Source organism: Monodon monoceros, unplaced genomic scaffold, assembly GCF_005190385.1.
Source record: "Monodon monoceros isolate NGI ecotype Baffin Bay Population unplaced genomic scaffold, NGI_Narwhal_1 Super_Scaffold_5, whole genome shotgun sequence".
Classification (NCBI taxonomy): domain Eukaryota; kingdom Metazoa; phylum Chordata; class Mammalia; order Artiodactyla; family Monodontidae; genus Monodon; species Monodon monoceros.
Window position 1 is genome coordinate 60,919,687 of NW_021703782.1, and position 13,670 is coordinate 60,933,356.

General features: G+C 41.4%; 1 protein-coding gene across 5 annotated transcripts in view; it reads right to left on the minus strand.

Moving 5' to 3' along the window:
• Positions 1–13,670, minus strand: part of SMARCA2 (SWI/SNF related, matrix associated, actin dependent regulator of chromatin, subfamily a, member 2) — a 172,761-nt gene that overhangs the window by 117,532 nt on the left and 41,559 nt on the right. For all 5 annotated transcript variants that reach the window (XM_029203354.1, XM_029203350.1, XM_029203351.1 and 2 more), the window contains 3 exons: positions 13,126–13,299; positions 10,163–10,333; positions 2,109–2,162 (listed from right to left, as the gene is read on the minus strand). In XM_029203354.1, the coding sequence (XP_029059187.1) occupies positions 2,109–2,162; positions 10,163–10,333; positions 13,126–13,299 (399 nt within the window). The remainder of the gene's footprint in view (positions 1–2,108; positions 2,163–10,162; positions 10,334–13,125; positions 13,300–13,670) is intronic.

The following is a 13,670-nucleotide window of genomic DNA, read 5'->3' on the forward strand; positions in this document are numbered from 1 at the left end:
GCTCCCAGACTTCAGACTATACTACAAAGCTACAGTAATCAAGACAGTATGGTACTGGCACAAAAACAGAACTATAGATCAATGGAACAGGATAGAAAGCCCAGAGATAAACCCATGCACATGTGGTCACCTTATTTTTGATAAAGGAGGCAAGAATATACAACGGAGAAAAGACAGCCTCTCTAATAAGTGGGTCTGGGAAAACTGGACAGCTACATATAAAAGAATGAAATTAGAACACTCCCTAACACCATACACAAAAATAAACTCAAAATGGATGAAAGACCTAAATGTAAGTCCAGCCACTATCAAACTCTTAGAGGAAAACATAGGCAGAACACTCTATGACATAAATCACAGCAAGATCCTTTTAGACCCACCTCCTAGAGAAGTTGGAAATAAAAACAAAAATAAACAAATGGGACCTAATGAAACGTCAAAGCTTTTGCACAGCAAAGGAAACCATAAACAAGACCAAAAGACAACCCTCAGAATGGGAGAAAATATTTGCAAATGAAGCAACTGACAAAGGATTAATCTCCAAAATTTACAAGCAGCTCACGCAACTCAATATCAAAAAAACAAACAACCCAATCCAAAAATGGGCAGAAGACCTAAACAGACATTTCTCCAAAGAAGACAGACAGATGGCCAACAAACACATGAAAGGATGCTCAACATCACTAATCATTAGAGAAATGCAAATCAAAACTACAATGAGGTATCACCTCACACCGGTCAGAATGGCCATCATGAAAAAATCTACGAACAATAAAGGCTGGAGAGGGTGTGGAGAAAAGGGAACCCTCTTGCACTGTTGGTGGGAATGTAAATTGATACAGCCGCTATGGAGAACAGTATGGAGGTTCCTTAAAAAACTAAAAATAGAACTACCATACGACCCAGCAATCCCACTACTGGGCATATACCCTGAGAGAACCATAATTCAAAAAGAGTCATGTACCACAATGTTCACTGCAGCTCTATTTACAATAGCCAGGACATGGAAGCAACCTAAGTGTCCATCAACAGATGAATGGATAAAGAAGATGTGGCACATATATACAATGGAATATTACTCAGCCATAAAGAGAAATGAAATTGAGTTATTTGTAGTGAGGTGGATGGACCTAGAGTCTGTCATACAGAGTGAAGTCAGTCAGAAAGAGATAAAGAAATACCGTATGCTAACACATATATATGGAATCTAAGAAAAAAAAAATGGTCATGAAGAACCTAGGGGCAAGACAGGAATAAAGACACAGACCTACTAGAGCATGGACTTGAGGATATGGGGAGGGGGAAGGGTAAGCTGTGACAAAGTGAGAGAGTGGCATGGACATATATACACTACCAAACGTAAAATAGATAGCTAGTGGGAAGCAGCCACATAGCACAGGGAAATCAGCTCGGTGCTTTGTGACCACCTAGAGGGGTGGGATAGGGAGGGTGGGAGGGAGAGAGATGAAGAGGGAAGAGATATGGGGACATATGTATATGTATAACTGATTCACTTTGTAATAAAGCAGAAACTAACACACCATTGTAAAGCAATTATACTCCAATAAAGATGTTAAAAAAAAAAAGAAAGAGATAAATACCGTACGCTAACACATATATATGGAATCTAAAAAAAAAAAAAATGGTTCTGAAGAACCTAGGGGCAGGACAGGAATAAAGATGCAGATGTAGAGAATGGACCTGAGGACACGGGGAAGGGGAAGCTGGGACGAAGTGAGAGAGTGGCATGGACTTATAAATACTACCAAACGTAAAATAGATAGCTAGTGGGAAGCAGCCTCATAGCACAGGGAGATCAGCTCGGTGCTCTGTGACCACCTAGAGGGGTGGGATAGGGAGGGTGGGAGGGAGGGAGACGCAAGAGGGAGGAGATATGGGGATATATGTATATGTATCGCTGATTCACTTTGTTATACAGCAGAAACTAATACACCATTGTAAAGCAATTATACTCCAATAAAGATGTTAAAAAAAAAAAAGAATAGCAGAGTACAAAATAAAATCAGTATACACAGAGAATGGTGCAGCAAGGTATGGCAGGGTATCATTCAACAGAACACAGCAGAAATGGATGCAAAATCCCTTACCTCTCCATCTGGTCCCAGGGCAGACTCCTCCCCCTCTGCATTCTCTTCAGCCTTCTGCAAAACAATGTCAAATGTTACATGTAAACCAAGAAAGTGGGTACAGGAAGGACCTCATGGCAACTTGGTGGTATACAACAGTAATTCATTACTGCTTATCATCATCCAACAAAGCTTAGGAATTAATGCCTTTTCTTTGTGTTCCTCCTCACTCTCTGAGACAAGATGAACTGTGTACTTTATTGGCAACTTGCAGGGGGTCAGTGAAAGCTGGGTATGACTCAGGCCTGGCCCACTAGAGATGGCTGGACTGTGTCTTCCAGGACCCCAACAGCTTAAGATGTGGCAGCATCGGGACAGGGGTCAGAATCCCAAATGTCCTTGTGTTTGGCACTATGAAGACAAATCCTGACGTAATCAGCTCAATTTTCCCATTCCCTTAGCAAGTTGTCTAAAAATGTCCCCTCAAGAATGAATTCTGAACCGCTCTTGGGTTATAAAAATGCAAAATCATACAAAATTCTTGAGTTCTCTGAATTTTTATCATTCTACCTAATTGGCTTTCATAATATACAGTATTTCCACAGTGGGTATATGGGGAAATTTGATGCAGATACTGTGATCTCATGAAAAATTCTGTCATCTTCCATTTCTTAAATATTCCAATATCTTAGCCCATTAACCTTTATGTGTCTCAAAGGCAGCCTAAATGAAAAGCTAGGATTATGTCGCGTTTTGTACATACCCGAGAGAGCCTCATCTGCAAGAGACACAAGATAGTCTAAACTTTCTTACATTTATAACGACCTCTTCGACAAGTGAAATCCTTAACATCACCTTTACAGAATCCTTATTTTAAAGTTATTCTGTGTGGTGTGATTAGAAGAAAAACAAACAAACAAACAAACTTTAGTCATTTCCTTTATCAAGACATTTAAGAAAATGAGCTTTCCTCCCCTGGGCTCTTTAGTTAATTAAAAATATACATAATGATACAGAATCAATATTAACTCCACTTTGTTTACTTAAGGCATTGACTGTGTAATACATTTTTGCTTCCCATGAAAATAACTCAGTTGTCTCTTGACAAAACAGCTTTTACAGAAAATGTTTAGTGGTGAAAATCCAGCCTTTTGTCCATACTGAGGAAGGGCAGTTCCCATAAATGTCTGAAATTTTATAGTTGTTTGATAATTTTCTTGCAAAAAATACATGTATATAAGTAGGCCAAAACACAAGGCATAAAAAAATGTAGCACTTCTACCAAAGAGTAGGAAATGAAATGCTCTCCTTGGTTATGATTTCCCAAGAATTTAATTTTCTATTTATGTCACCCCAAACTGAAAATATTTACAAGATCAAAAGAAATGACCATCATGGAAAAGCATCCCTATGTCTGGGCTAGGGATCCAGAGAACAATGGCAGAAAGGCTCAGAAAAGGGGCCGTCCCTGCTACCAGCCTCCCTGAAGATCTCATTTTTGGAATTCTCAGGCACTATATTCAGGCAACTCTTTTAATTAATGGGAGAAAGTCAATTAATCCCACCATTCTTTCCATACAAATCAGAAATTAGCTACAAATCTGGCCAACAAAGAAAATCAGATGAGACCATGAATAAGCCAATTTTCCAATATCTAGCTAGTGGAACTGGATCACTATTTCAATGAATAGGACATTAAAAAGCTTGAAGGACCATAAATAACAGAAGCAAAACTATTCTAAAGAATACTCTTCTGTGAATCTGCCGTAGACTAGATAGGCTGCTATCTAAAAACTGCCTCATAATCAGGCCTTTCCATTACTTAAATTCCTCTAAACTAATTTTTAAATTTCTATCTGGTATCAAATTTGAGAAGCAATGTAATATCAGACTTAAGAAAGTCAGCTCTGGAATTAGATGAACTGCGTTTGAATGCCAGCTCTGTCACTAAGCGCAAGAGTACTTAGCTGTGTGATCTCGACCAAGTCTCTGTGTCTTGGTTCCCTCTTCTGTAAAACAGGGACAGTAGCGGTCCCTACCTCATAGAGCTGCTGCTGGATCGTTATTTCAATATGTACAATCCAGTGTTACATGTAATATCCACTGAAGGTGTCAATTTCCACAATGTAAAAGAATCAGTGATAGTCCGCGGGCTATTCTTTTATGTCTATATAAAACTGGCTATAGCACTGTCTGAAAACTGCTTCATACGGTTACGCAGTCAGGGGTTTCTGTCTGTTTTGTTCACTCATGTATTCCCATACCTACAAGGGGTCCCGGCACTTAAAAGGCACTAAATAAATATTTGAAGGATGAATGAATGAATGCGCCAAGAACAACACTTTCCACTTAGCATACATGCAATCAATTAACATTATTTTAATTAGGTGACAATATATGTGCAAGTCATAAAAGAGTTAAGAGCACACACACGTTCCTCACTGAACTGGTGCTCTATGAGACCTTCCCTTGCGTGCCCTGTACTTATACCCAGTTCGGCTACGTTATTCTAGGAGGTGGAAGCCAGATGGCAGTCTACTCTACAGCAAGAGGTGTCAAGTTCTCCCATCATGCTTTGAATTCCTTCAGTGTGGGGACAATCTCTGGTTGGTATGCTTTCAGAAATCCACATTCTCACATCAAACTAGTGCTTAACCCTCAATTCTCTTCCGCTGCCGGAATTCCCTTTGTGCGTAGCTCAAGGTCAACTCCAAACAGATTGTGACCGGTACTACGATATTGGAGTAACCTGGGACAGACGCTGAGCACCTGGTGGGATGGCCTGCAGCTGATGGGGCCGCGGCTGCCTGACAGAATCTCATATACAGTGAATCGGTAGCATGTGACTGCAAACACATCCTATCAATGTTGCCGGCTGATGCCTGAGCTTATTTCCACTGATTAAAACAAACACAAAAAAACAAAACCGACTGCAGTTCATCCACTAATCAGGAATAAGGAACTCTGTACTGGCTTCTTCCTATCCACAAAAAGTTGAGAACTAATTACCCTCATGGAGGGGAGGGAGGAATGTAATTATGGAATCGGATGTGAAGCAAATTACTCCTAACGAAAGACAATCTGGCTTCCCGGTTAAGGCTGATGTCAATTCATACCCTTCCTTTAGGAATGTTCATGAACAAAGCTATGTGCACAGCTATCCACTTTCCTTGCAGAGGCTGTATAAAATAATCAACAACGCTGTGTGGAGGGAAAGATATCCCCAAACGTGAAAACCCTGTGGAAGCTGAATTCAAGAAAATGGGCCTCACTGGGGTACTTTATGCAGATTACCACAACACAGGACACAAACAGCCTCACTCTGAAAAGAAAACAGCTTTGTACCAAATATTTTACAATCTATATTATAAAGTGAACACAGTTTATCCCCCAGCAGGTGTTATAATATGCTGAAACATCATTCAAATGTGTTGGCATCTTAAAGACTCATTCTGCTTCGAGGGAAACTTAAGATTTTCAGAAACCGCTTGGGTTATTTTTACTGTCATTTAAGAGGACCTGTGAGCATTAAGATAGGTGATCAGGCAATAAAAAAAATACCCAAGAATATCAAATTAACAGGCAATTGCACATTACTTAAGTTGGGCCTTGCAGAGAAAACCAATTCCAACATTTTGACTCAAGTAACTGGTCAATCCAGTTAAGCTGGACTTTGATCCAAATTTCTGGTTTCACCCATTTTGACACTGAACTTATCAAATAAATCTAACCATCATGGCATCGTGTTCACCTACCTTTACAATAGTCACTACACTCAAATGCCCAGGATTGCCTTAGAACCTTTCTTTCACCTACAAAAATCTCCTTGTGGAGGCAAACTGCAAAAAGCTAATCATCTTTGGGGAAAGGAGATAAAAGAATTGAGAAGGACTGGAGAGTCACTCAAATTTAAAATAAATGCCTCAATAGCATTACTACTTTGCACCTGATGCTCTTTTCACTGAAAATTATACCGAGGGGCTTTTCTCTAATTGTCGGCTATCTTCCTATCACTATACTGATCGATACACTATGCCAGAAAGGTCCCCCCTCCAAAACATCACAGATGCACGTGTAACAGTGTTTGATGAGAGAGAAAGAGAACAGAATAAGTTTCAGAAAGAAAGACCATGACGAAAAAGTCAGTGGACACAGCACTCCCCCATGGACTCTCTACGTTCTCATTAGTATCATGGGTTTCCAAGAAATGTCACAATAAATACCAAGGGTGTCGTTCTGTTGGTATACACCCCAGTGAAAGATTTGGGGGAAGGGGATTAAATACTTTGTACTTTACTTTTGGCCTGAAGTCAATAGCTGGGGAAGCTGAACCTCTTAAATGACCAGACTTTTCAGCAGTAGGTGTGTGGGTTAGGGGGCTGGCATGGGCTCCCAACCACAGCTTAAGGAAAGACATACCCTAAATCTCTGTAAGAAATACCTTATTGTTTGGATATTATAGGCCAAATAATTAGAAAATTCTCTTTCTAGGATCTGGGGAGGAAGAGGGAAGCAGAGTCTGCCAAAAATAAGAAATCCTCATTTCCCACTGCAGGCCTCCACAGCCAAGGAGCCTGTCATTGTCCTAAAAGACATTCTACCTAATAATATCTAATTGATCCTCACCTAGAAAAAAATGGTGGCCACTTATTTTCTCAACACCACAGAGAACATACAGTAAGGGGAAAAAGAAGATTTTATTTTCAGAAAAACCTATAACCACATTTCAACAATCACGATCCTACATCTATACCACAGAATTGATTGATAAAACAACTAATATTTACTGAGCACTTACTATGTCCCAGGGAGCATTCTAAGTGCTTTAGATAAACTTTCCTATGTGAGCCTCACAACAAATCTAGGCTATAGGTCCTGTTCCTATCACCTTCTTACAGATCAAGAGACTGAAGCACTGGGTAACAGATCTCTTAATGAAATATCCTACAAGGGAATAAGAGCAAATTAGTGTTCTATGTTTTCTTATGCAGTTATGAATTTAAGAGATTGCGTACCAATGTGCTTTAGACAGTAGTCCAATTTCGTAAGTTAGCACGTTCAATCCTATTTGCATACGACGCCATTTCAACCTGGAGTCCCCCAGTAGATATAAGGGAACTCGCATGGCAGAGGATGGAGACCTCCAGGTCATGCTAAGTACCCATAACCGTGTATTCACCTTGTCACACTGCAGAGACTGCTGTCACCTAATCAGATATTTCAATACTTGAAAAATTATTCCTCCTCTAACACCTAAGTAGATACATAGAGCTTATTTCTTTTTCTTCCACTTCAAGGGCGTTAATGGAAGGCCAGGTTGAGATCGAGAAGTTTCAGAATGATTTATAAATGTATACTTCATAGAAGCGGCTCTAATGGTGAGAAGAGCAAAACTAAGCAAGGTCCTGAGAGGTTAAAGGAAACCCACTCTATTATTCACTAATACCAAGTAAACCTGATCAACTCCCCAAGAGAGAAAAAGGCCTTCTCTGTTACACCAGGGCAATTCCTTAAAAAAATGATACGCTAGTTTAACACTGAGTAAAAAAGTAGCCCTTTTCCAATTAAACTGCAAGGTCCACCATACTTATCTTTGACGGCACAGTTCTTGAAGTTACCTGTACCTTGTCCTACAAGTGTTGCCACCAGTTCAATGCTATTAGTTCACTGAGTAAAGAAGCTTTCTCAAAACAAAGATTTAGGGATGCCTTACTTAATTAGAAAAAAAAGCAAAACAAAACCTGCAGATAGATACAGCATGATATTCACTTCTATGGGAAATGCTAAAAGGGACAGCACAGAATTTTTAAGTGTCCACATGCAGGTTCCCTCCCTGACACAGAGAAGCTGGAACAAACAACTCTCAATCATTCACTCTAATGGAGGGAAGAAGAACTCCAGGTAATCCAGAGTGTCAAATAATCAGCTTTTGAAAGCATCCATTTTCTTTGCACTTGAATTAAGGTACATCTAAAATTGGGTAACTCACTCTGAACTAAGTCTTAAAACCCCATGAGACAGTTTTCAGGAAGGTCTAGGAAGGAGCCCAGTTTCTTTTTGTCCTTTCTTTATCCAAGGTCTCCCAGCAAGATGGCCCAGGAAGGAAATACGGCCTGATCTCCTTGGTCCTGCTGAGGGCAGGGGGAGCTCAGATGCAAGGCATCCTGAGAGCATGTCAGGGAAGAGGGAGAGGGCTGCTAATAAACTAATAATTCTGCACATTCCATCATGTGAGCTCACCAGCGGAAGATGCCCAGAGACAGCCACCAGGCAGACTAGAGTCGCTTGGGTACCTATTATTCGTTTGCCAGGAAACCAGGTCCCAGTTTTACTCCCCGCCTTCCTTCACAGCATTCATGACAGTTTATAATTATATACTTGGGTGCATATTTGATTAATGTCTGTCTCTCTCTCTCTAATTAATTAAGAGGGCAAGAGTGCTTTTCCTCACCACTTGCACTCTCTCTCCCCCAGCATCTAGCATCCTGCCTAGATCATAGTAAGTGTTCAGTTAATATTTTCTGAGCAAATACATGAAACAGAAAAAGTGCTATTAGCAAACCTGAAAGCAAGAGTTTGGAGGTAGAGAGTCAACCTACAGATGATGCAGTGTTGGCAGCATCAGGAAAAATACTGACAGGTTCCTGCTCTGTACAGATTAACATAAAAACAAAGGCATAATCATTACAACACAATCATGTATCTTTCTTTGCCTATGACGATATAACAATCTAATACTATTGCAGCAGTCCATTAATTAAAAGCCAGAAGCTCATATCTGAGCCATTAGCTTTTAATCACAAAGAAACACAGACTACGAATGGTAGTACTAAAAACACTAACAGTGACCTTTTTGTGACAGTCTCTGCAAAATATGCCTCAGGATCAGGAAAAACTAAAATGGTCATTTCATGGGGTCCACCTATGGAATATGACAGAATTGTTATCTGCTTGCCATGTGCCAACTTTAAGTCAGAAATTGGGAGCTGGAATTTTGCAAAGTCTATAATGCGACCTTGACAAGAAAATGAGGTATTCCTCACCAAAGAAATGTCGAAATGCAAGCCCTGACTCATCCCGTGTTCACCTTCACAATAAGGGAAGCTATCTTATACTAAAGAAATCAGGTGCAGAAGGCGCCTTTTCAATCACTTATTCCTCCTCCTTAATTATGAAACAGGTATGAGAATTCAGGAGCCATGAAATTAATTATTTTTTTGAAAAACATTTTGTGCAATTATTCAGTGCAGAGAAGAAATGATTAAACGCTACCAATCCTCAATCTTCACAATTCTAACGAAGACTTCCTGTCGATGTTTATACCTGGGCCAATCAGAACTGACCGTGAAAACAAAACATCCACCGAGAGCTATATTAGCAGACTACTTAAGCTTCAAAGAGGCTCTACATTTACAGGTTACCCTTGAATTGAGATATAGTATCTGCAGAGTAGAGGTTCTAAATCTTACCCCTTCGTTTCTCATGATAAATTGGATTATTTTACATAAGACTATTCACTGTTTTCTGTAATGACCTAAAACCCTGACTTGCACATTTACCTTAGTGTAAAACCGGGGCAGCTGAACTGAGCGAACAATCTTGGCATCGCTGTCTGTCCAAAGAAACAGGCTGAAATATGTTCTAAAAGTATCCCAAAGCTATCTCTTCCATCTTCCTCTGGCTCCTTTCAATCTGAACATAGCATTTTCGTCTTCATTTTCACTCCAGTTTCTTAACTCAGCAGTCCCCTGCCTCGCTGGCATTGCACTTGAGCAAACATTTCTTTGTGCCCATGGTTTTCCTTTTTCTACTGACCGTGTGTACTTAGTTTCTGAATGCTGGGTGAAACAGTGGAAATACAAGCCAAATATACATCCTGTCCATCATGCCGCCATCTCCAAAATGTTGCCTAGTACACCTAGTACATCAACCCATTTATATCAGCAATGTTTGCGATATAATCATCTAAGTCTCCCACTAGTGTGGTAGGAAGTACTCATTAAAGGGCAAGACATGCCTAAAACTGGTCGGCAACCACACGTCCCCGGTTCAGCCACAGCCACTCAGGTGCTCACCTTCCTCTTCTTCCTCCTCTTCTTCTTCTCTTTGGCCGCCTGGGCTTGCTTGTGCTCCCAAACCAGATTAGTCAGGTTGGCCACATACTCATCCGTCTGCTGCAAAAGGTACGCTAAACGCCTATCTTTCTTTTGATCGATCAGTTTTCTATAGCCCTCTTCATCTTCAGCCTATTAAGGAAAGAAGAGCGTGATCAGAACATAATAAAAGTTTGCAGACGACACCTTTTTCCTCTCATCCCTCCCCTTGATGGTCTGAACTTCGGTGGTCCGCGCAGCACACCGAATGATTCCGGCCACCCGAGTTCTCGCACCCTGTCTGGGAATAGGGAACACACGGAGGTACGATGCCTATGCCCCGGGACACCAGAGTTCACGGCAAGGTCAACACACATAACTATCTGTGTGGTGTGATCAAGCACTCTGAGCCAACTTTTCATTCTTTTGTGTTCCTTTAACTGCGCAAAAAGTGTTAAAATTTGAGGATTCACCATCTGAAACTTATTCTTAACTTTCTATTTTGGAAAGTGTCAAATATAATCAAAAGTAGAGAAGGTAGTAAAATCTCTCATATAACCAACACCAAGCAACAAAAATTAACTCCCCATGACTCCCGTTTGTTTTGCTGCAGCCCTTCCCCCACCTCCTCCCTGCAATCCCAAACTGGATTGTCCTGAAGCAAATTCCAGACATAACAGCTTTTCATTCATAAATATTTCAATAAGTACTTCCAGAGGCAAGGAACTGAAATAGGTTTTGAACAAATAACTTCTTATACTTAAAAGCATTACAAGGACTTCCCTGGTGGCGCAGTGGTTAAGAATCCACCTGCCACCGCAGGGGACATGGGTTCGAGCCCTGGTCTGGGAAGATCCCACATACCGCGGAGCAAGTAAGCCCGTGTGCCTCAACTACTGAAGCCCGCGCGCCTAGAGCCCGTGCTCCGCAACAAGAGAAGCCACCGCAATGAGAAGCCCGGGCACCACAACCAAGAGTAGCCCCCGCTCGCCACAGCTAGAGAAAGCCCGCGCTCAGCCACGAAGACCCAACGCAGCCAAAACTAAATAAATAAATGAATTTATAAAAAATGTGGTTGACTGGGAGGGATTTTGGTCACAGGTCAGCACTGCATGATGGGCCCAGATGACTGGAGACAAGTCATTAGCACCTGAAGCCTGACAGTGCTGAGCCATAAAACAGACACAGTACTTCCCACTTCTACCTCCTGTTAAGCAATATTATGAGGTTAAATGGAATAAAAACTGATGCACTCTGGGTCATTTCCAGAGAAATCTTTTTATACATCCCAATAAAAGGACATCTCAAAAATATCTTCCTCGTGTGATGCAGGATAAAAGGAACACACTGCAAAATCTTTTAAGAGGCAGCTCCTTACAGAGAAGCTTAGGTTTTTCAGTGCAGGGGTGTCCCTCCAGCATTTGCCCGAGTAACAGCAGCCTCGTCACTCCGTCTGGCTGCTGTCTGCCCCATGGATGAGCATGAACCTCAAATGCTATTATAACTGTAATTGCTTTTGGTTATGGTTGATCTCACTTGAAGAAAGAATGATAAAAAAAAACTTCAGTGTCTCGGTTATCTGTATATTCCATCATTTAATTGCGAAAATTAATGATTTGCAAATGCCTGATCATTAGTGTCAAGCCAATCTGTTACTGAAGTTCTAATATAGTTTCACTTCAGTTGAATCAGACAAATTTGACTGTTCCCTGCTCAAATACTATAAAATGGTCTCCCCAGCTAGTTAGCCATCTCCTGGTCTCCTCCCTCCCAAAAAACGAGAGGGAGGTAGGAGAAGGTGGTAAGACTTAGTAGACCCCGGACACAGAGCCTTTTAAAATATGGTGTTCACTCTCCGAAATCCAAAAAAATTAATGACAAAAAAATGCAAACCGTAATACCAGCCAGGAAGACTATGTCATTTGGAATTTTCCAGGGACATAATTATGGGTTGAGGCTAATGATTTTATCTTCATCCAGTACCCAGGCATTACATCCCAGATAGAATCTGCACATCTCCTATCAATATACATTACACACACTTTTCTAAAATCCACGGTGTGCTCTGAGGTCCGATTCCAAAAATAAATGGCCAATAAACTCAAATACGCAGGCCAGTGATATAAACCAATTCCTTCTGTGTTTATATATCCATTAAAAAGTAACGGTGGAAATGAAATGACCCATGAATAGCCTTTGACAATAACACGGCTATGATCAAAAAAGCAGCATTTCAAAATTAACTTAAAAATCACTTTTTAAACTGTTAGAGAAAAATTTCTGCCAGAATTTTGAAGCACCAGCGGCTTCAAAAAAAGAGAACTTCTTAGATTCCAAGACACAACTTCATGAGATATTCATTCAAAACAACTTGTGTCATTAGTCTCAAAGAGGCAACACTTTAAAAAGAACTGCCGTTTCCATCCTTCCAGGTCTGGTGATCAAAACTCCTGCAAAATATAGTACCTGACTTTATGTAAAAAGCTATCATCTGGGGCTTTCCTGGTGGCGCAGTGGTTGAGAGTCCGCCTGCCGATGCAGGGGACATGGGTTCGTGCCCCGGTCCGGGAAGATCTCACATGCCGCGGAGCGGCTGGGCCCGTGAGCCATGGCCGCTGAGCCTGCGCGTCCGCAACGGGAGAGGCCACAACAGTGAGAGGCCCGCGTAGCGCAAAAAAAAAAAAAAGAGCTATCATCTGAATAACAGTGCCACCCTAGGACATGGAAACCCTATACTCATCAGTGGTAGCCCTAGATTTGTGGCACTGCACTGTCTAGGAAAGGGAAGATATTTTTACTCCATCCCTGTGAAGTTCAAAGGAATGGATTAGTATATTTGATAAGCAGCTTTTACTCTCTTCTTCTACTACAGCATGTTTAACATTCTCAGTGCAGATGGCTGTGAGGGGGGCATTTTCCTGGGTTCCTGTAGGCAGGCCCCTTACCATCAACCTCCGCATTCTCTCCTTTTCAATCCGCTCGGTCTCCTTCTTCTGCTCCCTTTCAGTGTTGGCGTGCCAAGTGGCCACTGCTTTGGAAAGCTTCTGGATCTTCCCGGCCACAGACCGATGGTACTCCTTAAAATCTTTTGCATGCTGCAAAATACTGTTCAGGTATTCCTAAGGGATCCAAAGCGGGGAGAAGAGAAGGCTTAAAATTCAGTTCCCAATGTCGTTTGAGGTTTCATCATAGTACAGGGAAACTCTGTGTATTGAACAGCCATGGGGGACTAGAACCTATTTTGGGACAGGTGCCCTGGTGTGTCTCCATAGCTGAGGTGTGGGCTATGTAGTGGTGGGAAAGATGACCTCTCAAAGTTCGTTTTGGTGCCAGCCGGTGGAAGAGAAGCCTCCCCGGCCTTGAGGGTGTGGCCACGTGAAAATGGAAAGATCAAAGGTTGAGAGAGACCTGCAAAACAGTGATGATAAAATTTAAAGCAAATCACTCCCAGATAAACCTCAGGGAGACGGGTGTTTCCAGTGAGAAGCGT